Source organism: Kwoniella newhampshirensis, chromosome 5 (genome assembly GCF_039105145.1).
Source record: "Kwoniella newhampshirensis strain CBS 13917 chromosome 5, whole genome shotgun sequence".
Taxonomy (NCBI): Eukaryota; Fungi; Basidiomycota; class Tremellomycetes; order Tremellales; family Cryptococcaceae; genus Kwoniella; species Kwoniella newhampshirensis.
In genome coordinates this window covers 892,970-918,943 of record NC_089959.1, presented here as the reverse complement: position 1 = coordinate 918,943, position 25,974 = coordinate 892,970, and the positions used below count along the sequence as shown (strand labels likewise).

At 50.6% G+C, this 25,974-nt stretch overlaps 6 protein-coding genes across 6 annotated transcripts; 3 read left to right on the top strand and 3 right to left on the bottom strand.

Moving 5' to 3' along the window:
• Positions 1 to 268: 268 nt before the first annotated feature.
• On the top strand, positions 269 to 2,216 carry IAR55_002908 (uncharacterized protein; the record flags this gene model as incomplete). The annotated part of the gene is made up of 8 exons (XM_066946019.1): positions 269 to 317; positions 373 to 395; positions 450 to 1,184; positions 1,257 to 1,450; positions 1,525 to 1,672; positions 1,726 to 1,759; positions 1,809 to 1,992; positions 2,069 to 2,216. The coding sequence occupies 8 exons, from the start codon at positions 269 to 271 to the stop codon at positions 2,214 to 2,216; spliced, it is 1,515 nt and encodes a 504-aa protein (XP_066803520.1).
• A 2,280-nt stretch (positions 2,217 to 4,496) lies between these two features.
• On the bottom strand, positions 4,497 to 6,083 carry IAR55_002907 (uncharacterized protein; the record flags this gene model as incomplete). Its single annotated transcript, XM_066946018.1, has 6 exons — positions 4,497 to 4,559; positions 4,613 to 5,016; positions 5,106 to 5,252; positions 5,304 to 5,393; positions 5,582 to 5,780; positions 5,967 to 6,083. The coding sequence occupies 6 exons, from the start codon at positions 6,081 to 6,083 to the stop codon at positions 4,497 to 4,499; spliced, it is 1,020 nt and encodes a 339-aa protein (XP_066803519.1).
• Positions 6,084 to 6,973: 890 nt separating this feature from the next.
• Positions 6,974 to 9,363, bottom strand: IAR55_002906 (uncharacterized protein; the record flags this gene model as incomplete). The annotated part of the gene is made up of 5 exons (XM_066946017.1): positions 6,974 to 7,190; positions 7,317 to 7,855; positions 7,906 to 8,163; positions 8,214 to 8,633; positions 8,689 to 9,363. The coding sequence occupies 5 exons, from the start codon at positions 9,361 to 9,363 to the stop codon at positions 6,974 to 6,976; spliced, it is 2,109 nt and encodes a 702-aa protein (XP_066803518.1).
• A 2,064-nt stretch (positions 9,364 to 11,427) lies between these two features.
• Positions 11,428 to 14,411, bottom strand: IAR55_002905 (uncharacterized protein; the record flags this gene model as incomplete). Its single annotated transcript, XM_066946016.1, has 5 exons — positions 11,428 to 12,511; positions 12,569 to 12,716; positions 12,769 to 13,498; positions 13,561 to 13,956; positions 14,013 to 14,411. 5 exons carry the CDS (start codon positions 14,409 to 14,411, stop codon positions 11,428 to 11,430), a joined length of 2,757 nt encoding a protein of 918 aa, XP_066803517.1.
• Positions 14,412 to 15,050: 639 nt separating this feature from the next.
• Positions 15,051 to 22,375, top strand: IAR55_002904 (uncharacterized protein; the record flags this gene model as incomplete). The annotated part of the gene is made up of 17 exons (XM_066946015.1): positions 15,051 to 15,436; positions 15,605 to 16,024; positions 16,078 to 16,142; positions 16,194 to 17,032; positions 17,090 to 18,217; positions 18,272 to 19,747; positions 19,806 to 19,878; positions 19,935 to 20,261; positions 20,311 to 20,557; positions 20,610 to 21,080; positions 21,142 to 21,286; positions 21,337 to 21,420; positions 21,481 to 21,703; positions 21,758 to 21,856; positions 21,906 to 22,023; positions 22,085 to 22,217; positions 22,280 to 22,375. The coding sequence occupies 17 exons, from the start codon at positions 15,051 to 15,053 to the stop codon at positions 22,373 to 22,375; spliced, it is 6,330 nt and encodes a 2,109-aa protein (XP_066803516.1).
• A 1,297-nt stretch (positions 22,376 to 23,672) lies between these two features.
• On the top strand, positions 23,673 to 25,635 carry IAR55_002903 (uncharacterized protein; the record flags this gene model as incomplete). Its single annotated transcript, XM_066946014.1, has 8 exons — positions 23,673 to 23,728; positions 23,784 to 23,839; positions 23,977 to 24,221; positions 24,394 to 24,642; positions 24,893 to 24,925; positions 25,000 to 25,119; positions 25,191 to 25,207; positions 25,272 to 25,635. 8 exons carry the CDS (start codon positions 23,673 to 23,675, stop codon positions 25,633 to 25,635), a joined length of 1,140 nt encoding a protein of 379 aa, XP_066803515.1.
• Positions 25,636 to 25,974: the final 339 nt, after the last annotated feature.

The window sequence follows — 25,974 nt, the reverse complement described above, 5'->3', positions numbered from 1 at the left end:
AGCTTCACTAGAAGGGACCTTGAGTGTATCAGATGATTTGTGTCTCCTTGTCCCTTACCCCTGCAGCTCCCTTTGAGTACCGCAGTCCTCGCATCATGTGAGGTATGACCCATCAGAAGTGAATGTTCTTTTCATCCTCTACTCGTTCAATTTACTCAAACTGAAATGTGACGACTGCCATTGGATTCCATGGAACATGTAAATATAACTGTCCAGGTTGGTCCATCAGGTCCCATCAGTAGTTTACCCTGTTTCTGGTACTCACATCATGCTCAAACTTTGGCCCCTCCTTGCTGTGCTTGGCGCACCTATGCTGGGTAAGTTACCTGATACAAAACATATTCTTCAGCTGATAATAGTATGTGCTTTCAGTCATAGCTGTACCTGCTCCTGATGTGAGTTCAGCCTAGTCCCTCAGTCACCCACAACCAGTGTCTGACCAAAGACAGCCTCTCAAGCGTAACACGCCCTTGGCAGAATCTCCAGCCAACTCTGCTCTTGTACAAACCTCCGCTGCCTTGTCAAGCTCCTCTCCTGTTCAAATCTCAGTATCTGCTTCAAGCTCTGCTCTACTGTCAAGCTCTGACATATTGACAAGCTGTGCTTCTGGTATAAGCACCCCATCTTCAACAAGCTCTTGCTCAGTGATGGGCTCAGATTGTGAGGGCTCAGACAGTGATCCTGAGGTCTTCACTGGTACCCCAGCCGGTGCTTCACCTAACCACTCTTCTGATCCCTCAGCAGACCCAAAGTCCAGTAACCACAGCATTAACTCCAGTGACCAAGAGGATGGACCTGGTGCTATTGACAATGACACCAGTGAGACCAATGGTGAAGCTGGTGGCAAAAACTCCAACAGCACTGACTCCACCAGTGGGACTGGAAGCAACACTCTCAGCAGCAATGATACCATTGGTGGTTCTATTGGTGGATACTCCACCAGCACTGGTCCCAACAGGGGAACTGGCGGCAATGGTGATACCAGCACTTTGGATGGAACCACCAACAACTTGTCTTCCTCACTGGCTGTCCCAGATTCAGCGACAATGACATTCACTCAGGTAGCTGGGACACCAAGTGCAACAAATAGCGTGTCATCTGATATGCCTGGTGGACCACTGGTGGGACCTGGTGGGAGTGTCAACTGCACTGCGCTGGTGTGTCATACTGGCGCAGATTGGATGGTGAGCTTTCTGTGAATGTCAAAATTGTACAAGGGATTCTGAATTATGGGAGTTTGCTGATTGGGCCTTTAGCTTGCATCCCTTTGTGGCATGGCCAAATGCAATAAGGATTGGCCAATGGCAAATATTGCTTTCCAGCAAGGGAATATGAGCTATGCTGAGGAACTGCAAGTCACAACTTATGATACCAACCTCACAGCTCACCGTATCCATGTGTCTTACACAAATGCAAGCACAAATGCCAATGATAACGCACCTGATTTCTGGTATGTCCAACCTTTGTAGTCTCTTCCTCTAGATATATCAACCCTGACTGACTGATCCCTTTGTTCATAATCAGGTTGGGTGGTGCTTATGACAAGGCTGTGGAACAAGTCAAGGGACCTGGTGTCAATGCAAGTGGATTGATTGCCACTGCGGATCTTCCAGATGGTCAAAGGTCAGATGCTGGTGTTTGGGGCCTTCAGAGGCTGACAGGATGGTATGCTGTAAGTGTTTGCCAGTCGACCTAGTATGGACATGTACTGAGGTAAAACATCAGGCAAAAGAAGATCTCCCAGAAGATAAACTACTATGTAAGCTTGCTTGAGTTCTGTGTGTGTTTGATGCTGATTCAGGTAATAGTGGAATGGCTTGGAAAGTCGATGGGCAAGTCATCCTACACCTCTAGTTGTCTTGTGCAATATGGTATGACTAATGCAGTATCTACAGGTTCACCAGTACTTGTGCTCACAAGTAATGCAAGTGACATCAAGCTGAAGACCAATCAATATTACACTGTTAGCCATTTTGATGCCCACTCTAATGAGTGAGTTTGACCAGGTCAACTTGGAAAGGAGCGGAAACGAGCAAGTGGTGTACTGATTGCATTACCTACATTCCAGCACTGTTGTTTGGGATCCTTATGGAGTAGGAGAAAAGGCATACACTTCAGTTCCCTGGGGAGACTTTAGGAAGAGTGTGGCCAATCTCTACCATTTGGACTGGCCTCACTTCTTCCACACCCAGAACAATGGCACAGGCTCACAGTAAACACCTTACCATGTGCTTGGCGTATATATATCCATAATTTGTGACGTATTGCCCAGCAGTCACTTTCATCACATGAATCACTACCATTTGTTTAGAAGACATCTGTGTTCATGAGTAATTGGTGATTTTGAAAGAAAGACATCTTTGTCAGAGAATCTAGCGGTATCGAGCTTGGTATGCAAAGTTCCTTTCAGATCATCTCTGCTCCTTATCTCCTGATCCCTGTTGATCTAATCAAAGTCATTTCCCTTTGTAGCCCACATGAATCCAAAGGAGTAGCTCATTGTTCATATAGTGGACACAACAAAGGTCGCTTGTGAGCAGAGGAAGGACAAAGCTACAAATACTAACTGACTTGAAATATCACCTTTCATTCCACCCCATTATTTTGTCCCGCAAAACAGTCATCCACATATAACCTACAGTCATGCTTTGGAAGGAAACCGTTCTGCTTGGTGAGCCCATGATATTATGGATATTTTTCAAAAGAGCCAAGGCAGATATAACCTGTCAGACTATGAAATCCTAGACTGCACATTAACATCTTTGTCTGGGCCAGGTGTGCTATCAGCTGCAAGCTCAGCTTGGGCTACTGCTGCTCTGTATGATGATGGGGGGCCAAAGCCTGATGATGTAAAGCTAGGTCACTGTGGCCCAATCGTTCTCAAACGACGGCAGAAGTCACTCACACAAGAATTGCATGAGTGCAGCAAGTGGTCCAGGAGACTGGCTGGCTGCTTCGTTGGTTGCCATAGCCCAAGTTGATGGCAACCTGCTCAAGGACCAAGTGACTTCAATCAACATGAAGAAGAGGAGCAAACATGCGGGTGCCAAGGTTGTATTGTAGGATGTCACGGGGCTACACCGACCAACGGGGATGTCCGTCGTTTAAGCTTACAAGACAAACAATGAAAAGTCTACTATCGTTGATGTGCTCCCGACTTGGACCAAGATATGCGATGTTGGTGAGACTTGGGCTAAATCGTGTTTCTAACTTGAGGGTTCTCTGTCGAGAACAGCCAAGTAAATGTTGGTCGATGTATCGAGGTTATTCAAGATGATAATATTCAAAGGTACTACGGTAGGACAAAAATCTAGAATCGACGGGGAACTCCTTTCTCCTTTTACTACGTTCATGTATATATCCTTTTCTTCGCACAAGTTCGCCAAACCTTGCATGTGTAGCGACCTTTTCGCCGGATGTAGAAAGAAACCTCGAGTGGCTGAACAATTTGTATATTTACCGTATGTGGTGAATAGGAATGATAAGCTTGTCGACGTTTCGGTTCTTTCTCCGATGAATGCCGTTTCGTTCAATTGTTTGTCAAACTCCTGGGAACTTTGTCGGAAGCTGGCCTTACTGGTATGCGATCGTGACACCTATTCAATTCTGGTGACAACTGGTGGGTCTATCCTGGGCATCCTGAGAATGGTGATGACATATTATGTGTAGGTGGCCCAATGCAGTTGTCAAAGCTGCACTCAAACTGGGTCAGTATCAAGGTGTTCAAGATGGTAAACTGTCTCCTGGACAGCCTATAGATGCCTTTGGTTGGTTTGGCAAAGAAAATGCGCCTCCTTTGTCCACCACCAATCTGCCAAGTGATGAATACTGTGAGTACTTGTCCTCACACCTCTACTGCCTTGGCTGTCCGACAGCTTCACTGACTCTGTGTTGATTGTTAGTCAGATACCTCTCTGTGGACACAAAGAAGGTGCCTGTGGTATTGATCACAAACAACAACAAGGGCGCATTGAAACCCATTCATGCATATTCCTTGACCAGCTACTCAGGCCAACAGTGGGTGAACTAAGGATATCTTTACAAAAGCATAGGAAGCTGATGGCAATGATTGCATGGTGTCCAGGATCACACTGCGTGATCCATGTGAAGGGACTGTAATCTTCCACTTTAATGATTTTAAAGATCAGATTGATTCAATCTCAGTTGGCGGAGTGATCAGCTGAACAACCACAGGGCCGAGTCCTTACAAGGAAGGCCAGACGCAAAGCCTTCTTGTCCCTGCTATTGCTGTATTCAGATGGTACTCGCAACGTGATGTAATCTGTGAACAGTGAAAGATACAACGCGATCAGGCCGGGCTCGTTATTAAGAGGGATGACAAAAAGATCATACTGGTGCCCTAAGGACGCTCTCAGTGATCCATGTGCATACGCCTTCTCGTGCTCGTAATACGTATTCTTCCTTCCTCTTCCGGCGTGAGTGTATCCTTATCGCGGCATCTATGGTACATCTGCGTTCGCCTCGAAACGGGTCGCTCAGACTGGACTGTTGCCCTTGACGATCTTGCTTTCTTTCCGCAAGGCGTAGCCAGTCCAAGACTGAACAATTGTTGATCAGCCGAGTTCAGTCTGCTGGCGGACTGCCCACTCACCTCGTCGTAGATAGCCGTCTTCAACCCTTTTCCCTCTTTCTCCGTTATCAACTCGTTTGCCAGCCAGCCAATCGCCGCTGTCATTCCGCTCCCACAGCTGAAGACCACAGGTCGACCTTGTTCTTGGATTTCTTCGAATGTATCTTCTCCGCCAACAGCTTTGGCGAGAATCTGCTTCAACTCGGGTACAGACTTGTATGACGAGAAGGGCTTCTTGTCCGAGGCGGGGTCGAGGTACGCGACGAAAGGTGCAGGGAGGGAGTTGGGAATATGGCCCGAGGACAGTCCTTGTCTTGGTTCGGGAGCTTCACCGGTGTATCGGGCAAGAGGTCGGTGGTCAAGGACAATTTCGGTTGTGGGATCTGAAATATGTTTCTCGCTGTTCGCAACGATCTCCTCGTAAGCTGTAGATCCGGGTGATGTCAGCTTAAGCCACTCGGGATTGATCTTGTCGAAGGAAGCACCGATGGGCGACAGGGCGCAGGACACTCACATCGTACCCACTCCTTTTTGGGCTCGTCAAGAGCTTGGTACTCGCTTTCCCCTTGATCCCCAACCTCACCCATCTCCACCTCGCCTCCTTCAGCAATGTAAGCGGGCAACCCACCGTCCAAGACCGACACCTTGTCGTGCCCGAAAGCTAGATAACTCGTCAGGAAACTGAGATATGCAGTGAAGCCTCAGTGCTCACCTTTGAATGTGTATGCTGCTCGAGGACTTGAGAAAATACCAACGGTATCGTACAGAATCACATGAGTCTCGTCTCTGATTCCGAGCTTTTCTGAGGGGGTGTGAGGGCTATATCAGCGACTGTTCGACGCGATCACAACTGCTGATCCCTTGGCGGCTCTTTCGGCGCGATGCAATATTGTCTATCATTCTGCCAAAGGCGACCGCGCTGTGGTCACGCGAAGACTTTGACGCTCTGCAGGTCTGACATATGAGGAGACGGAACCACGTCTGACTCACGACACTCTTCGGCAAACCTCTTCCCTGTGGGTAACATATGAGTCAAGCTCAATGGGTTTTTGTCGATCTCCAGCTCCGCAACGGCATCAAGATCGAATCGTCTGGCTCCTGGTATACGAGGACCTGAGAGATATTCTGCCACTGCGGATCGGGTAGAGTTGGGCATGTGCCATGTCACGTCAAGAGGAAGGGTCGTTGCCTTTGATAGGTTCGTTCATCGTGAAAATAAAGAGCGAGGACGGGAATAAGGAAGCGAGAAGGATGAGGAATGGTAGAGGGAAAGGACAAGGTCAGCTGAAGTACAGGCGTAGGCGTTGGGATGGACTAGCGAGAGCTGTCTGTCTCCCTTCGACAACAGTGAGGTGTTCAGTGCGAAACGACTCACCTTTGGAAGCTCATTGTACTGCTTGGCATTGATCAACAATGGAACCCGTTTGGTACCTGTCGACAACGCTCTGCGAGCCAGAACAGTGAAGTCGATGGTCGGTGACGGGAAACGCATCTTGGCCACGGAACCACACTTGGACGGTTCGCCTGTATGGGATCTTCTTGGACTGATGTGGTGACCCAGTAGCTATGGTGACATTGTCATGTGTTGTATCTGATTGAACCATGGACCGCGATCAACTGCTGCTGTCGCTTGTCCGGTGAGTTATCCGGTCATTGGTGGCAGTAGTGGCACACATCACGTCATCGTATCGGCCAGTGCACCCCGGTTCTATTCTCGGACATATTTCGGTCAAACTGTTCTGGTGTCACAGGAGACTGTGCATGAGCTGTCATGTGTGGCCCAGTCATTTGCATTGAAGCCTTGTGACTGGATGAGAGCAGGCTGTTGTGTATCAATTGCACCAGTCATGAACCTCGTGATGACAAGAGAGTCGGCCGTTGTGTATTAAACGCACCAGTTATAAACCTTGTGACGGCAAAAGATCAGGCCGCTGTGTACTGAATGCAGTAGTCACTGTTCTTGTGATTGTACAAGAGACAACCAATACTCTCTAGTAGTCACAACTCGTGACCAGCTTACAGATAGAAGATTCATATAGTTTAGCCTTTCTCTCTGTAGTCACAAAGCTCGTGATAGATGTTTCAAAGATCACGGCGCGTGTACCATCATTCACGCTACTATATACAATGAATGGGTCAATGTCTACAGTGGTGGGGGAATGTCTACGGGTGGGGGGGGGGGGGGGTGCAACGACCATTGTTTACCCCGAGGTGACTCTAATTACTCAGGGCGATTGCTGTCAATGTCTTCGTTGTATACTGTATATACACATGACATTATTGTATTCTGTAAATACGTGAGCAAATGGTATGACTTGGTCGCTGACTCGGGACCTCTTCAAACAGAGTCGCGTAAATGTAGGCAAGGTCTCTCAGAATCGCTCACGCAGCAGGGTCATCGAGCATAGCTCGAACCTCATCTTTCTCCCTTCGACAAGCCAGATCCCAATACCAATCGTTCATGTCTCCACGCGCGATACTCCTGTCGAAATCTATGAGGCGCAGACGGGTACCGAAACCGAGGATGTGGCGCCATGCTACATCATTGTGAAGAACGCCAGCCGCATGAATACGGTCATACATTCGTTCGATAATTCGGCTGCGTCGAGATTTGACATAGGGGAGCGGGACAGTCGAATACGATAAGAGGAGGTGTGCAGAATTATAGGAAAAGTATGCAGATTTAGCAGGTAGATTTCACATGAACGTGAGAACGAGCACCTACCGAATGGTTCTATCCTTCTTCATAGTCATCGGTAACCGTTTTCCTACATCTTCAAGTACTGCACACCATGTCTCCTCGTTTGCTGATTGGACAGACCCAAAGAGACCGAAAAGCTGCGGCACAACTGTACCTTGAAGACCGGCGAGAGGGCCGGACAAAGCATAGTGCTCATTCATGATGGCGACACGCACCGTCTCAGCAGACAAGGATTTGAGCGCGGGATGTCCAAAAGACGATTTATTGACTTGAACGACCTTGAGCGCCAGGTGCTCGGCCCCAAGACTCCCGGTAAAGACATGGAAGATTGACCCATATGAGCGAAGGTCGGACAGGTGGACAATGATGTCGACGTCACCTGCGGACGAGGAAGAACATGGTCTGCTATGGGACACGAGGAGAGTAGGCAGTCGAGACCTCGCCGAATCGGGCGAATAAGGCCCTCGAAATTGTGACGTGAGATCGAAGTCCCGTATATGAGGAAATATATCCTGTGTACGTCCGTTGAGATCGATGTCAAGACATAGAGTTATTGGTCCCAACTATAAGCCGTGAGCCAAATTTCGTTAGACGTAGTGATATATATACTCACTTCATCAACCGACATTTCTATGGGCGTGAGAGGCGGACTCGACGGTGCTCTAGGTGCAAATGCTTGGCTGTATAACGATTGGGCTCGGTGCGATCCCTTGCCTTCAACAAGATCGGCGATAGAAATTAGTTTCGGAGGCGCACGACGTTGATATGTAGAAGTTCGACGAGTATCAACGGGGTTGTCTTGGTGAGGAGAAGGCAGTGGAAGCGTGGGCTGGTGAAGTGGACCATCAGAACGAGCGAGAGGACTTGAAGCCTGGAGGGACATGTCAGCGTACGTCGATCGATTGGAGAGCTGCATCTCACCATATCCTTGTCAGTTCTGCCATGAGCGCTATCATTAGGCTCAGTCCGCCCGCTACGTCCAGCAGGATTACTCTCCCTGTCACTATCGCTACCCTGACTTGCATCGAAACGATGACTGCTTGTTGTCGAGAGACCGCGTATCGTCTCAGTACTGCGTCTCGACTGGACCTCTTCCTCGACAGGAGGTTGGAATTCGGCAGCCATCGTCGCAATTGTAATCTGCTTCCCATCGAGAGAAAGAAGTGTCGCACCTATCAACAGACCAAGAGGAGTGTCCCACAAGTTATCCGTGGTCGCAGTGCAGGTGACTATGTCCGACACTTCGACATGGTCGTTGGAAACACGATGGAAGAGAAGCCAACTGTTGTAATTCGTCAAAAGGCCTACATTCACGTTCCTTGAGTACATCTGGGCGAGAACCTGGAGGAAGAAAAGGTCAGCGGTCGAAAGAGGTATATTCTGCGAGAGAACTCACTTGTTCTATCAACTTGAGTTCTGTGCTCTTGCCGCTACGATTGCGGGCATCCGACCAACCCACCGAGCCATCGACATACACCTTGATTTCGCCACTCCTTATATGTCGTAAAAGGGTGAGAGAACTTCTGCCTGTGGCGGATGCGATAGTCTTGATCTCGCAGGTGGCTAAGAGACGCTCTTTGCTCGGTGAGGACAATATGAGTTCGAAATTTGGCTTTCCGGCCTCTCCAATCCCAACCACCCGCCAGAACAGGCTCCGCTCCCCAGCTGAGAATAGCGGCCGCTCGTCAAGCAGTAGGTTAAGAGGAGCAATCAGGTATGATTGGAGCAGATGAGAGAGTCCCTGCTCGCCTGATAGGCCGGATCGCTCAACCTCCCTTTGACATTCGTCCGTCGCCACTCCAAAACGCCGGGCGACCGATGTGATGGTGTCATCAGATAGAGACGAAAAATACTCTTGGAGCAGAGCATCAACTTTCTCACTGAGTAGTGTGGACGAAGTGGATAGTTGAAGGGACGGTGGTATCTGCTTGTACGCGTTTTCGTCTACTTGAGTGGTTGATGATGAATGCGGGTTGAAAGTCGCTCCCGCATCGTTTGAGAGGTAGCGTACAGACTCCGGAAGCGAGTGTGCACGGATGACAGTGTCAAGCGAGAGCGGAGGGCCGCTCATGCTGTCCACGACAGGGCAAAGAACGAAGAAACGGGGTGATTGATGGCATGTTGACAAGGGGATGAAGATGAAATGCAAAGGAATTAGGGACGGAATGAAACAACAATGTGAGATGTTGAGGTTTGCGTAGATAGCTACTTGAGGAAGCTTTCCATTGAGAGTTACGTAAACAAATCTTCCTCCACGCGGTTTGCAATCTGAACCATTGAGTCAATGCTATGAATCGACCGAGTGGCGTGCATCATTGTTTAAGGTCTTCATTGGTCTCACAGCCATTGGGTTGATCACACTCACACATCAGCGGGAAACTCTGATATAACCTTGAAACTCGTTGGCAGAGCTCCGATGCGAACCAATCGCAGACGGTTAAACGACACAAGCTGCGTGTAGGGTCCCATGGGCTGCAGATATGAGACGGTGGCACGAAATGATGTCCTGCATGGAAAGAGAGACAGACAGTGAGGAGGGATATGGTGGAAAGAGCTGAGCTGTGCCACATCGTGAACGACGTCACAACGGGTGGGAGTTCCGCGTATCACCAACGCAAAGAGCACAGGGTCAACGAAGCCATCACCTATAACTTAGGGCCCGTCTGCCCGCACAGTCTAGGAGATGGTTTGATAGCGTACGCGCTACGAGGGGTAGACGCTGTCAAGTGGACATTTCACGCCCTTGCACTTCATGACGTGTATCAGCCCTTTCCCCAATAGATGCTCTGATGCACAAAGCTCTCGCTTGGTACAGCCTAGAAGAGTGAAGGGCCAAATTGAGAAACGAGTGGCCTGCGTGTTCTGGTGGAGAGCACGAAAGCTCCTTGGGTCCCCACTCCAACTTTAGATCTTACCAAATAATCGTCGGTCAGCTACATCAGTTCAAGCTTCGAGGGGACGACCGTTGTCTTCGATGTAAGGATTGCTGTATCGGCAGGTGCATGCTCAGGTATGGGAGAGTGCGCGGCAAGATGATGAGACGGTGTATGAGATGCGCTGATAGCAAAATACGTTGCGCTTGGGCTCAACGAGGTGCCGGAATGGGTGCGAAGGACGATAGAGGAGGATGATGAACACTCGTCATAGCAAGGTTGGGATCCAAAGACGGCATCAACTCCTCGCCGAGTAGAGAGTGAGAGTGTGGGACCGCATGAGGAGAAATCCCAAGACATAGATGCAGTCACAGAGACACCGCCACAGAAATCGGTGAACGCGGTACAGCTGCTCCCCGATTCTCCAGTGTCCACCAGATATACATTACGAATCAGGCGTCAAGTTCCTTGAACATTAGACATCCTCTAGCTCTCTGTTAGTTCCGCCAGGCTCGTGCTCCCACATCGCTGTCTGTTGTCTTGTACAATGTTGCATAGTGACATGAAATAATGTGATCTACAAATGACATTGCAAATGAGACCGCTCACACCTGGTCCAGGTTAGTCTTCCGAGAAAGCCTTCCTCAATACGCATCTTCGCCATGCGTCTTGCCAGATGTTTCGCCCGGAGTCGAATCTCAGTCTCGGACAGGTTCATTTGCTTTCTTTTTGGCGAGACACCACAACTCAGTCGTGCGCCAAGGAGAAGGTTGGCAATACGTGAATGACAGAAAGACCTATCAGTCTAAGTGAAGTCTTTCCGCACACGTCATGACACACCTGAAATACTGAATAGTCAGATCGATCTCTCCCACGCGTGCGCTTTCCTTTTTGGACTGGATCGAAATCGAAATGACATTTGCTTTGATAGGTTCATTTCGATCAGCGGAGGAGACCTCAAGAGTCCTCAACGATTCTTGCAGCTCTGTGGTGCTGTCATCGGTGAGGTCCAGGACCGGAAACGGATAGCGATCCCACTGCCGTTCGTCAACCAACAACTCCTCTTGTCGATCGGTAAAGGTGGCGGTCCTTGAGCTGCTATTCTCCACGACCAAAGGGACCTCCTGCGTCTTTAAAGATGTCGTCACATGTGATTGGGCAGCATGGACCTGACGAGTGACGTTGTTCACCATGCTGTTGAATGTGTTCTGGTATTTGAGTGCGGGGTATAATAAAGCAGGCTCTCGTAATCGTCGTCTCTCTCAGTACATCCCTCTCACTCTTCCTTCCCCTTTGATCGGGCCAATCTTTATCCATCTGACCCTGCCACCTCCCTCCACGACCTCGTCCGCTTCGCCCTCCTCTTCACCTCGCTCCACCGCTTCCCGAAGGATCTTGACCAGTCCTCTCGATTCGAAGGCTGGTATTTCCTCAGTCTTTGTGCCTACAGTGACGTGGAGATGCGTCCTCACGTCTGGCGGTAACACCGCTTCGAGATCTGCAAGCTGCTCAACCTCTTCCCCTTTCATCTGTTCACGAGGAAGTGGTCGGAAATGACTCAAGGCAAGAGTCATGACTCGGTCATCCCAGATCAAATGAGTCATACCAAAGTCGAATATCGGTGAATACTTTGTTTCTGCAAGCGCTTTGCACGTGTCCCATAGAACTTGTTGAGGACCCGCTGGCGCTCCTTCTCCGAGCGTTTCCTTCTCCCCCTGAACATTCTTCTCGTGTGAGAGCGTCACGTGGGGTTTCAAAGTGATACGATGCGCTAACTTCAGACCATCGAAAAACGTCTGTGCTGATGACTTGACGGGACGATCAGTCGTTGACAATGCACGTTCGACAATTTCCGCCAGGTCGACCTCAGGCGCTACACCGAAGTATCGGATAGGCTTGCCGACTTTGGCGACCTGATGGAAAGGCGTGGTGACCATATAACCAGAAGCTGCGTCCAGAGAGTCGTCCACAGCCTCTTCAGACGGCCGCGCGATACCTAGTATTCCGACCAAGCGGTCCACAATCTTGCTCAGTGTCTCCCTCGGGGTGTCGACAACTTTTACGTCAATCAAGGTATCGAACAATGCAGGATCTGGGGAAGTGAAATTTCGGAGGAACTGCCCGACAACATGTTCGTGTTCAGCCTCCATTGTCAAATCTGGTCGTAGGGTCTGATGATTATCCCCACGACCAACCACTCTCTCGGAGCAGATTCGCAGAAGCCGATGGTATGGCTGCGAGGAAATGTCCCAGACTATGCCAACAAGTCGTAGATTGTAGACGTTGAGTTGCTTGACGTTCGCGAGTTCCGCAAGCTCGCCATAATGTTTGTCGATATGATTATTGCTGGATTTTGGATGGTCAGTCACAAATCAGTAACGCAGGAACGCGCATTCAGCTCACCGATCCGCGTATACTACGTCCTGCTTTCGTAACAAGGCAGTGATGTTTTTGAGGAAGGTGGGCGCCGTTCGCTTCGCCGTGACGTCGTCACTCTGAGTGTGTCCAAAACCGAAGAGTCTGGACAGTGCAACGCCAATGAGAGTTTTGCCTACACAGAGATGTTGAGCGGAAACTCTACATGCAAGCCCGATGACACTCACCACAACCGGGGACTGCCACAGGCACCAATAGCCATTTCTTGGGCAATCCCTTCACGTCTCTGACTTGCTTCACCATTCCAAGTACCTTGTTCCCTTTTCCTGACCTGGCTGCGTCCCAAGCCTTCTGTCCCGCGTCCTCTGTCCAGGCCAAGAATCTCTCCCTAACCCTTACGATTCCCTTGTCGTAATGATCGAACAGCTTTGGTTCTTTTGCCATCATTGCCCCACACCACTCTGCATAAACACCAATTTCTGGCCGTTTTGTCTTTGACCTGACCTTCTGCCATACTTGCGCCGTCGTCTCGGGATCGTGCTGCTTCAATAACGGCAGCATTACTTTTGTGATCTCCCTCCATTGCCGATACAGCAGGTATGGCTCATCAAATTTGACTTTGAAGAAGAATGGTGCTCCAGGTCTATAAGGTGGTTTGCCGTCTTCGACTTGCCCATCGAGATCCTTCACTGTACATCGAACAACAAAACCTTCGATCATATCTCCCTCCCAAGATCCAGTCTTCGCCACGTCGTCGGTAAATGACTTGACCTCCCCAAGAGTCTGTAGCTCGACATACTTGGTCTGGATGAACCCAAATTCCTGAGCAAATGAAGTGACTTGAGCAGGCGTAGCGGTGGAGAAGTGAGGTGTGTTATAATTTAGACCGTGTAAGTGAAGACCGGTCCAATGAGCTGGAGTAGCGATAACATGTTCTTCGAAAGAATCGTCGCAGAGCTGTGAGCGGCCCTTCAGTCAATCACGCGTGACCACCGTTCTGCTGTTGAAAATTGACTTACCTCAAGAACTGCTGTGATGTTCGAGTCCCAAAGCCGTCTCGCCAACTCCGCCTCGGTCTTGCGACTAGACGCTAAAGTCTTTCTGACCCACTCGCGGCCCACCTCAGCGTGAGCGCGGGCTTCTTCGTGCTCATCTCGTTGTCCCGGGTTTGTCAGGTCACTCTCCTTCTCTTTTCCTCTCTTAGTGTTGTCGCCATCCTGCAAAGACAAATCCGCAATTCCATCCAGGATGTGACCCTTTTCGTTGGCATCTTCAGACACGACGGTTGTACCAAGAGAATGTTTCGACGCAACGATGAGGTGCGAAGGTGTCAGGGCGGAAATGAGAATGAGACAGCCGTTAGACTTGAGGGTGAGATGATAGGGTGGTTGCGTATGGTGTTGCATCTTCGACCACTAGTATTGTCATCGGTATGTCAGGGGTATTGCTGTTTCCAAACAAGACAACTCACATTCGTCCATTCGACTTCATCAATATTGAAAAACTTGTCGTAGCCTCTTGCGACGATCCTATCCTTTAGTCTTCCCTCTCTCCCTTCGCTGTCCTGAGCCACAGCCGGCAATGGATCATCTTCTTCCACTTCCTCCGTGAATAGTCCTCTCGCCAGCGTCGGGAATGGGTTGGAAGCTTTGAAGTACATGTGTTCGGTCATTTTCCAGCTTGTGATTTTCCGTGTTCGAAGTTTGGACGACGAGGCAGAAGGATTGGTGTGATCTTCGCCATTGTTACCGTAGATAGACGGAGGGTAGAGGTGGACGGTCGCCCGGACAGCTTTGGGATTGACCTTTTGAAGGTGACGTAGGGAGCTGAGCAGAGCTGGAACGGACTCGGGATGTTTGTCCGCCGACATGCTGGAACTTGACATCATCTCGAATGAGACACCGGTACGCCAGGATGTGAATCCGGTCGAGCTCAGGTGTAGCGGCGTTGTGAGGACGAATGTCACCGTATAATTCTTGAAGTGTCGTTCGGCAAGTTGAACTTTTGCATTACACACTAATAAATCATTCAGTTGATGCATGTGATTCGGGGATGAGACTGGAACTCCGCTGGGAAGAGAAGATTTGGTCCCGTCGTCTGACCTATCAATCAGCGTATTGAGCGTGTCACACCATAGCGACGAGCTGAATAGATTGAGGAGATGCGTCAGACCAACTGGCCGGATTCCCCCTTCGCCCCATCTCTCACATATCCCACCATTCATCTCCTCCCTTTCCCAATTCGTCTGTCCCTTTCTTCCTCCTCACCTTCCCTCTCTCCCCTGCGCACACTCGCCAGATCGCATCCTTCCTCACATGTCGTGCCAACTCTTTCCTCACCACTACATTAGCGCAAGCTGTTGAACAGCCCTTATCAACCTAATCGACGATTTCACCGATCATCATCCTCCTCAACCTCGCTCTCGCATATCGAAAACCGTCCAGGTGCATAAACCTACCTTTCCAACCAATCGCCGTAGAGACGGTCATACGACGAACCATATCTACAAATGAACGACGATACGAACCAGCATCTGAGCCACCATCTATCAAGTTCCGCAACCCAACACGAACAAGCTACCAACACGAACTCGAACGTCACTGCAAGTGAGACATACCACCAACAAAGCGACATCATCTTGGGTAGCGCTGCGTCGACGAACCAAGATAACACAAGTCGTAGAGGACGGCAAGGAAAGCGTCAAGCAGAACAAACGTACGATACATCGGTCCCGGAATCCACACCAGCTCATCTAGCTTCAATTACTCGGCGTTCGACTCGCCTTTCCATCGCAAACTCTGTCGTAGACACAAATTCACCGAGTAGTACGAGTGGCAACGAGAGGAAAAAGGTCTTATCGGAGGCAGGTCCGACGGACTCAACGAGTAGCAAGAGGTGAGTGTGTGTCCGTGTGTGTTTCAGGTTCAGTATGGTATTGCGCACCGGTCGCCGTTATGTGTGGGCTCGTGCTTCACTGCGGACAAGGCTCCGAAAGGAAATCTTCTACATCATGTCCCATTGACCTCAATCCTTTTCTCTTCTATCTCACTGTTCGACTTCAAGCCCCATTGCCCGAGGATCAACTTTGCTGACTATGGAAATGACACATCTCACCAATCGATTGCGCCATCTGCAACTATCTAGGGCTCGAAATCCCAGCTCAACACCCATCAACCCTCCCTCTCACATCACGGACAACTTAGTGGCTGATTCCGATCGCAAGGGCAAGAAACGCGCTGCTCGCTCTCCCACTCCCCCGCCTTCTGAGCCTATACCTTCCACTGCCGAGGTCCCTCCGCCCAGCAAACGAGCCAAGAGATCTTCGGCGACCTCGACTACAGGGAGATACGACTTGAGACATAAATCTGAGAATCGTGCCCAGCCAGACGGAGCTGCCGCAAACTATTCGAAAGGAAGAGGCAAGGCTGGAGCGCTCGAGCTGGGAGATCCCGTCATCGAGAAGAAGATGCCCAAAAAAGCAAAGTGAGTGGCAGCATGTTTGTTGTAGTGAGGCTACGATACTGATCGTAGCACAGCCCTAGACAGAAGAGGACTGGCCCCAGCGGCTCCTCGAGTGATAGAACTAAGAAGGGCGATACTGGTACGTGACTTTGGATAAGCTACGACGATATGAAAGCTGACTGTACACCAGCTGCAAGACACCTCGTTGGCAATGAGTTGGACGATGAATCTCTGTGGATAGATGAGTCTTCGAGCTCTGCTCACAGGGCAGCATTGTTGGACGATGAAGACGACGATGAGAATATGGAGGGGTCAGAGCATGACGAGAATGGCGACGAGGATGTCGAAGAGGACGACGACGATGAGGAGGATGGCGATGAAGATGGCGAGGAAAACACTGGTCCAGGTTTCAGAGGATCTGGAGGAGCTGGAGGCAATGCTTACGACCGTCTCGCTCGTCTCGCCACCGAGAGCGGTCTCAATATGGACGAAGCGACTGCCGCTGCTCTGTTCGGTCCTGGTTTCCGCGCGTTCGGAGGCATCATGTCCGGCTTGTCGAACCGATTCAAGCGGCTCAAGAACAACCTTCAGTCGAAAAACATCGGTACTCGCCTTGGAGCGCTTCGTGAGTGTAGCGAACTTCTGTTGGTCAGCAACGAAGATACCCTCGGTGGCACCTTTTCTCCTACCTCCTTTGCTACCGAGTTTGTTGCTATCCTCAACGGTAAACCTAATATCAATAATGAAGCCGAATGTGAAGACGAAAAACCTGGAATGGACGAGATGGACGAGGACGCGCAACTCGCCGCGGCGTTGGCTCTAAGCTCCGGAGGGGCGATGCCAGTCTTAGGTGGTGGCGGAGGCGAAGACGATATGGAATGCCAGCTTTTGGCGTGCCGATGTCTTGCCCATCTAATGGAGGCTCTACCTGGCTCGGGCCACACTCTAGTACACCTCGGTGCGGTTCCAGTACTTTGCTCCAAGCTCACGGAGATATCGTACATCGAATTGGCCGAGCAGACCCTCAGCGTGAGTCTACACTGCGTTTCATCTCACGCTTTTTGGCTAACGCTGACTTTGCAATAGACTTTAGAAAAGATATCCGCGGAGTATCCAGCAGCAATCGCTCGAGAAGGAGGCCTTGGGGCACTTTTGGGCTATCTGCCCTTCTTTTCGACCAATGTTCAACGTACAGCTGTCACAGCTGCCGCCAATTGCTGCCGTAATATCTCGAGTGAACATTACAATCAGGTGAAAGAAGTTTTCCCAATCCTCCGAGATACCCTCAGCTCAGGAGATCAACGCCTTGTTGAGCAAGCTACTCTCGCTGTCGTGCGTACTATCGAAGCATACCGGCACAACGCCGAACATCTCGAAGGACTTCTCGACGTACCGACTGTTACTGCTGTCAATGCCCTTCTTATGCCCTCGGGTGGATCTCCGTTGCTTTCGCCGTCCACTTATACACACTTACTCAAAGCCCTCACAACGTCTGCACGAGGATCACCCAAGGTTTCGATTGCATTCCTTGAAGCTGGCATGACTACGACAATCTACCAAATCTTGACTGGTGTCCTACCGCCATCACATGACGAGGATGAACAAGGTAATTCATCAGGCGGCCAAGGTCTGGCTGGCGGAGTAGCAGATATGGCTGTACTGCAAAACCTAGCCCACAGGCCTAAAGATCAAGTGGAAGAAGCTCTTGCTCTGATCTGCGAGCTGCTGCCACCTGCGCCAAGAGACGGTGTTTTTGATTCCAAAGGCTACACCGAGAAAAGTCTTGCGAAAGCCAGGAAAGGTCGCAAATCAGACCGATCGGAGCGCCCGGAGAAACCCACCAGACGGAGCAGTAGAGTTGCGGATGTTACGGCCTCTCCGGGTGACTCGACCGGTCCCAGCACTCCACCAGTCGGCGGCAATGCGACACTCTCCACTGTTGGAGATCCCACGACACCGACAGCTGGATCGTCGCTCAGTCGAGAAACTACGATCAGCAAAGTGAGGAACAACGTCGAAGTGCAAACGGAGCAACGCCTGGAACTCCTCAAGTCAAACCCTATCCTCACTGGTCGTTTCATCAAAGCGGTGGTTCCTGTCCTGGTGGATGTGCACGCTGCTTCGGTCATGTCGCGCGTCAGGACCAAAGTATTGACTGGACTGGTCAAGGCGATTGCATTCGCCGAGCCAGCAGAACTGAGGGCAACTCTCAAGGTGAGGCGTTGTCGAAGGCCCCGCTGTGCGGTTCATCGCTGACGTTCCGTTTAGTCTGTACCCATGGCCAGCTTCCTTTGCGCTATCATCTCAGCGCGAGATAACCCCATATTTGTTCTCCATGCGCTTCAAATCGTCGAGCTGTTGGCTACCAAATTACCGGACGTTTATCAAGCTTCATTCCTCCGGGAAGGTGTAGTCTTCGAGATAGATGCGCTCGCGGATACGGAAACGTCAAAGGAAAAGGCCTCTCGGGAAGCTGCTGCGGTGAAAACGGAGCCAGAAGAGGCTACCACTCCTACTGCAGAACCATCGAGCAATGCCCTTGCACCCATGGTGTCTGAGGACCTGAAACCGCTTTTGGCAATTTCCGGTCTGCCTAGCGCTCTTGCTCTACTTGCAGAGTCATCCAGTAACCCATCAACGCCGAAGAAATCTTCGTCTAGCTCGTTCCTCGATCCCAACGACGCCAATATCATTCGAGCTCGTATGCTGAAGGCGAAGAAGGTGTTCGAGGCTGGAGGTGACCACAAGCACGCCGCGTCGAAGGTCCTTGACGATATCGCTTTATTGGTCCAAAAGCTCTGTCGATCTGAATCTTCCGAAGCAGAGCTTCGGGATACCCTTCGCGCCATTGCCTCTCAATTCTGTAGCGCCGATCAAGCCCTTTCAAGCTTCGAGCTTCTGAAAAGCGGGCTTGTTGATGGTTTTCTTGATTTCGTTGACGTTGATGGCGACGTCTCCTCTTCTGATAGAAGAGCCATGCTATCCGAGATCTTCTCCGACACGACCTTATCGAACCCAAGCCCACTTACAATGCTGGTCAAACGACTCCACGAGAGTCTGGGCAGGCTTGAGAACTTCGAAGTTGAAACCGCCTTTGGAGGAGGGTCAGATCCCGCCCGGCCGTCGGCCTCGAGTCTCAGCAGGACTATGCGTATCCGGCTTCAGGCAGACGATGGGGAGGATGTTCCCAAGCATGTCAGCACACTTACTGTCACCATTCAAGCCATTGCGCCCATGCAAGCTCTACACGATTACCTTCGACCTCGAGTTGCTGACGCGAATTACGGCAACGGTCTCTCTCGTATGTTTGCAGCCTATGCCGCTGGTATGCCGGGACGCGGTCCCTCGGGCTCCGGGACTTCGCGACTCCTCGATGCACTTGCTAGTGCTTCTGGATCCGCATCTCGTCCAGTCGCCGCTGCTTCAGATCCTCGACTGACTTTGGGCGCCCCTGTGACAACCGGCAAAAGTGAGGAGGTACCGCAACGCGGAGGTACTGCTGAGTCTGCAACAGGGACCAGCAAATCACCAAAGGTTCAGAGGCGACGTAGTGCTCGACTCAGTGCTCAAGGCGTGACCGCAGGTGGGGAGAGCGGTGCGGCCGTCCCCGCTCCTCAAGCATCTTCACCTACCACTGCGACTGCAGCCATGTCATCGAGTGCACCCGAACCGACAATCCTTCCTGACTTGCCAATGGATATGGACTTCGACGATGATTATTCTGAGGAAGACTATGATGCTGAAGTGAGTTGATCAAACTGATTAGTCTTGGCATGTGACTGATCTTGCGCCCAAAATTCAGGTCTTTGACGAAGATATGGACGAAGAGATTGCTCGTCCAACAGAGAGAGTAGTGAACATGTCTGTCGCTCCAGGTACGTGCGCTGCTGATGTTCTATTCTTGTTTTGGATGGCTGACAATGTTTCGAAGATGGATCCCGACTTGAAGCCAAGACACCTGAGGGCACCCGAGTCGCCACACCTCAGCAGAACCCGCTGTCTTCAGCTGCGGCCGGAATCTCGGGCGGTGGACTTACCACACCACGAACCGCCTCATATGCGGGTGCTGTGAAAACAGCTCCTGTTGACTGGCATCTCGAGTTCTTTATCAACGGAAATGCGGTTTCGCTTGAGGATACTATCTACGGCGCGGTGCATAAGAATCAAGACACGATCCATAGTGGAAACAGCTATGGCGGCGTCTTCAACCTACCGGTCACCATCAAGTTCAAGAAGGTTGATGGACCTGGTGGAGACAGTGAGTGTGCAAAGCAGAACAGGGTGAACTTCGACTGATTATGGCTCAGAGCCGCCTGTCGAAGCTTTGTCTCCAGCGTCGGTGACTAGCACTTTCCCCGCAGGGCTTGAACCTGGCACACCCACATCTAAGATCCTCCGTTTGCTCCGTGTAGTGCACAACCTATCCGTCGAAGGTCGAGAGACCGTGGGCGCAATAGGCACAGCCGATACGCAACTGGATGAGAAGCTGTTTGTGAATAATAAGCTCACAGCGAAATTGACACGGCAGTTGGAGGAGACCATGATCGTCGCAAGGTAAGCATCAAGTCATGACACGTAGTGGTACCATGCTGACAGAATAATCAAGCAACTGTTTGCCAGAATGGGCTGTCGAGCTTCCAAAGCACTTTTCCTTCCTATTCCCCTTTGACACCCGGTACTCCTTCCTGCAATCTACATCCTTTGGTTACGGTCGCCTCATCTCTAGATCTCAATCTGGTCAGAGCAGTCGCAACAATAGTAGAAGAGACGACGTTTCTCACCTTGCGCGACTGGTGAGACAGAAAGTTCGGATTTCTCGATCCCAGCTGCTCGAATCATGCGCCAAAGTTCTCGAGCTCTATGGGACCTCCTCTGGGATACTCGAAGTGGAGTATTTTGACGAGATCGGAACTGGTCTTGGGCCTACGCTGGAGTTCTACTCCCTCGCTTCGAAAGAGTTCGCAAAACGGGCATTGATGTTGTGGCGGGATGAAGATGAAAGCAAGGAGGGCATATACGTGTATCACCCAAGAGGCCTATTCCCTTCCCCTCTGATAGGTGAGGACTCGGCGAATGGGTGAGTTTTAGTAACTGTCTACGGGTAAGCATGAGATGACTGACGCGGGGACCTGTTGTAGAACCCGGCTCTCGTGGTACAAGACGCTCGGTCTTTTCACTGGTCGAGCACTCTTGGATTCCAGGATCATCGACGTCAACTTGAATAAGGTGTTCCTCAAGCTGATACTGGGCAAACCTGTCAAGAAGAACATCTCCACTCTGAAGGTGAGCTTGGATTGGAGCTTTGATGCGAATATGGCTGACGCAAACTATAGGCAGTTGATAGTACCTTAGCTAGATCGTTGGAAAGGCTACAGGCTTATTTGTATGCGAGAAGGGAGATCGAGGCGCTCATGTTGGTAAGTGATTCGTCAGCATCCATCACTAGGCACAGCATTGACTTAGTGGACCACGCTTAGCCGGCGTCCTCAAGGCGCAACAAGCTCGCTGCTCTCACAGTCGGAGGTGCCAAGCTTGCCGATCTGTCTCTCGATTTCACCCTGCCCGGTTACGACATTGAGCTGAAGCAACGCGGGGCTCACATCGACGTCGACGATTCAAACCTGGAAGAATACCTTGAAAAAGTTCTGGATTTTACTCTGGGTTCGGGCGTGGCTGCGCAGGTCAAGGCCTTCCAAGAGGGTGAGCCCGACCTCCTTATCAAGTGGATCTTTAGCTAAAATTGAGATCAATCAGGATTCTCCATGATCTTCTCAATCAGGGACATGCAGATCTTTTCTCCAGAAGAGCTGGGCTTGTTATTCGGTAACGCCGAGGAGGATTGGTCGCGAGAAAGTGAGTCGGTTCAGCCATGGCGATTGACTTAGGCCTGACAAAGTCGCAGCCCTTGAACAAGCTCTCAAGGCGGATCATGGATATAATCTCGACAGTCGAGCTGTACAGAATCTCATCGATGTCATGGTCTCGTACGACAAGGATGAAAGACGGCAATTCCTTCAGTTGTAAGTCGCTCTCTTGTGCATGGCTGATACCACGGACCTGGCTGATACGCATCACTGTCAGCATCACTGGTGCTCCTAAATTGCCGATAGGTGGCTTCAGAGGCCTCACCCCTCCATTCACGGTCGTGCGCAAACCACATGAACCTCCTTTCAGGGCGGATGACTATCTGCCGAGTGTCATGACTTGTGCCCAGGTGAGTAGTCGTCGTTCGCCAGCTATCTTGCTATTCATGCTGACAAGGTTTGTTGCGAGTAGTATCTGAAGATGCCCGATTACTCGACGAAGGAGATCCTAGCCGCACAGATTCAAAGAGCTATGCGAGATGGTGGTGGCTCTTTCCACTTGTCGTAATCCTTCTTCCATTCGCTATATCAACACCAAGACCACACATTTTCATTCATACATAGTCCTTGTCTCGCATGTTTTGCCCTTTTCGTCCTCTCACTCGCGATCGTGGTTTGGTTCCCTGTATCGTAGAGCATGTTTCGCGTTCATGTATCCAAATGAAAGTTTACGAGAAGAGATAAGCGTGCTAGCAAACGGTCAGCGTCGAAGGGGGTTGCTTGGCTTCGAAGAATCACAGGGGTGGAGAGTCTCAAGGTAGGTAGAGAGAGATGTGAGTATGGTAATGGATATTTCACGAGAGGACACGCGAATCTGTTACCGATGCCCTTCCTCTCTCGTCTGTACTGATTTGTGCTGCTGTTACCGTGTTCCTGAATGACCTCCCTCTGTGTTATCTGTACTCGCTGCTAACTCTCCTTCGGTCAGACACTTGCCACTGGCATCGGTTGAGAATGGCTCAATTGTGCATGATGGCGACGAGAACAAGTCAAGCCCTGCCTGAGAGAGTATTTGAGAGGATCGAAGCGCACGCAGATGAGATCGAAGCGTCTGTGCTCTCACGCATCGATGCAGCAGCGATGAGTTGTGAACATCATCGTTCAGACTGTGCATAGGTGTAGGCAGAATGTTCGTACAAGGTACTGACGAATGAAGCATCTTTCGTGGCTTCGGATGGCGACTAGTACGACGCCAAGCCACATCCCGATCAGCCTTGGGTTTTCTTCGACAAAAAGAACGGGTTCGGATGCATGACTACCACCCCACCACGAGCTGTGCAGTCCCGTCACAATGCACGCCAGTGTCCACTGGTCCAGCGCCAAGCGACCTGTCTCCTGGGGATTGTGCCCCTCGGTGAAAAAGGGTGATGTCGGAGCGTGAGAAATTAGTGTTGTCGAAACCGAGACTACACTAAAACTGATCGCGGGACGTTTTAACCTTTCAATGGGTACGGCACTGCCCCCTCTTGTTGTCTTGTTCGACCACAGTGATATCGTATAAACCGGTGTAATGGCATCGTGCTACTTTCCGGACGGCGTCGACATTGTATGGATCGATGCAAAGCGTACAGTACACTTGATCTTGCTTCTGTCTTTGAGATGTGCATTTACTGCAACACCTTTCTGACTCCATATCCCTCATTGGTTCATCACTAAAACTCAGTCAGCGAGGACCGTCCGAGTCTCTTCGCGAAAGGTATCCTCAAGGCAACCATCAAAGAGATAGACCACGATAGAAACGCACTTCGTCCGAGATCAAAAGATACAGGTGTACAACGCACTGACTTTGACCCGATATACCAGCTATGTTGACGAATCTTGTACCCCTGGGCCTGTTGCTGGCTCCTCTCGCCCGAGCGCAGTGAGTCATTCTTTTACAGCTGATCTTGCGAGTGCCTACGCTGAAATGGCCCTAGTATCGCTCTCTGGCACGAGGCGATGTTTGGATTGAATTATCCTGATCAAGCGGATTGTGAGTGGTTATGACGATCATATCGATTCAGTCTTGTTATTCGAGCGACGTCCGTCACTTCCGCCCCGTTTGCTACATTTCGCAAAGAAGTCGAGGCGGTGTCACCAGACTGATACCTCATTGGTTTCCCCCGCCAGCCTCCACTCAGAACTACAACAACAACGAACCCGTTAATCCCCTCAAAGAAGCCTCGAACTTCACCACAGCCCAATGGTTCGGCCACGGTCTCAAATCATATCCACCTTCTCCTGGCAAGTTTCTGGACTTGCCGTCTGGGGGTGATTTTCTCGGCGAACTGCAATGTAATAGACAACAGACGACCTTGGGGGATCCGAATAATCCTGATCCGAATCAGTTGAGATTATATGCTTGTGACGATACGGTGAGTGTTGGACCGAAGCAGATCGCTCGATTCTCGCTGTTGTTGCTTCATCTTCCCAGTTTTGTTGTACCCTCGACACCGTCTCCAAGCTCAATCCTCCATTGCATATCTATTCGCCCTTCGCGTCCTGTTTTGGCCATCCGAGCTGACGACGATTGCTCTTCTTTCACAGAACGGACCACCGGGCGCTTTACACAACATGAACCCCCGGGGACCCAATCCCAACAGGTCCCTCTTCGGAGGTAGCTGTCTCGCCATTTCGTACACGTCAAATGTCGCGCAACTACGACCGAGCGATATGACGGTCATCAGCTGTAACCACACGAGTCCGTGGTGGCGACTGACGAGATATGAGATACCTAGTGGGCTGCCGGAGTGTGGACAGGATGGGTGCTTGTGTACTTGGAACTGGATACATCAGGTAAGTTTTGTGGGATTTGGGATGTTGTGACTTAGATCCAGAATGATGCGAGTGAAAAGAACATCAGTGAAGATAGGCCACGAGGAGCAAAGTTGGGGGGGGGGGGCGGATACGCTGTCTGATGTTATCGCCCAGGGGAGTCTTAAGGATCAGGCCGGAAAAAGGTCTGCACGCCGAGATTTGGCGAGCCGACCATTCCTATGAATTATGGGAATGGCTACAGCTGAAGCCGTCACTTTGGCATATGTAGGCAGCATCAGGTGAAGGATACGGCAATGAAATTGTCAGTAACCTCTATTTGGCTGCAAAGCTACTGTCTTTAAAATCAATCAAAATTGACCTACTGCCCGGCCATAGTATAACGCTCTGTACCGATGTAAGGTCTCCGGCCAAACAAACAACTTGAACATGATACCTGTTGGCTCGCCACCAGAACTCTGTGAGTCAGATTGCACTCCAAGACCTCAAGCACCAATCGTGAGTTATCCCATCTTTCCTTCTATTTCGACTTACTGACGCGAGACTGACTGGACGATATTGATCTGCAGTACATCTTCCAGAAAGAGTGAGTCAACCGACGATTGCCATCTTGACACCTGTTTGAGTCATACGTTAAACCTGTCTCTCAGCGGGAATAATATGCCGAGACCAACCAGTCTCGAATCGATACCAATCTACCAAGACAAATACGGTTTTCGGGATGGTGCGCAAGTGGGTATCCTGCAAGCCGTATCTTCTTCATCGCCTGGCTCTACCTCAAATGCATCACCGACTGCGACATCAACAAGTGATCGAAGCTCTGGTCCCTGGAGCTCAAGCGCGCCGACCACCACTCCGAGCTCGGCTGTCACTTCTTCCGCATGCAGATCAGTGAGCATTGGATATATGGTGAGTATGATTGGGACATGCTTGTACGCCTTGAGCCAGACTGACATCACTACATTCCAGCCGCTCTTGTCGTTCGTGGTGCGCTGGCTCTCGTTCCGGATGTAAAATCAACGAGACATATGGTCTGATCCGTGTCATCGTCGTATCATGGAGCTACTGAGATATGATTCGTTTTGTATCGACACTATAGACGTCTTAGATTATGATGCGTGCTCATATGTACAGTATATCGTCAACGATGTGTGTCCAGCCAAGCACGCTAGAGCTTGGTTTGATCTTGTGCTGCGTGTGGATCCCACACCGTGCTGATATCCTGACGCGTGGACTTTGGCCACATGAACGGATGGGAGTGTCAGAGCTTCGAGGCTCCCATTCGTCGGCAAACACGTCAACTTCTTCTCGCCTAGTTCAATCTAGTCAAATGATGTCTTCAAGTCTCCAATA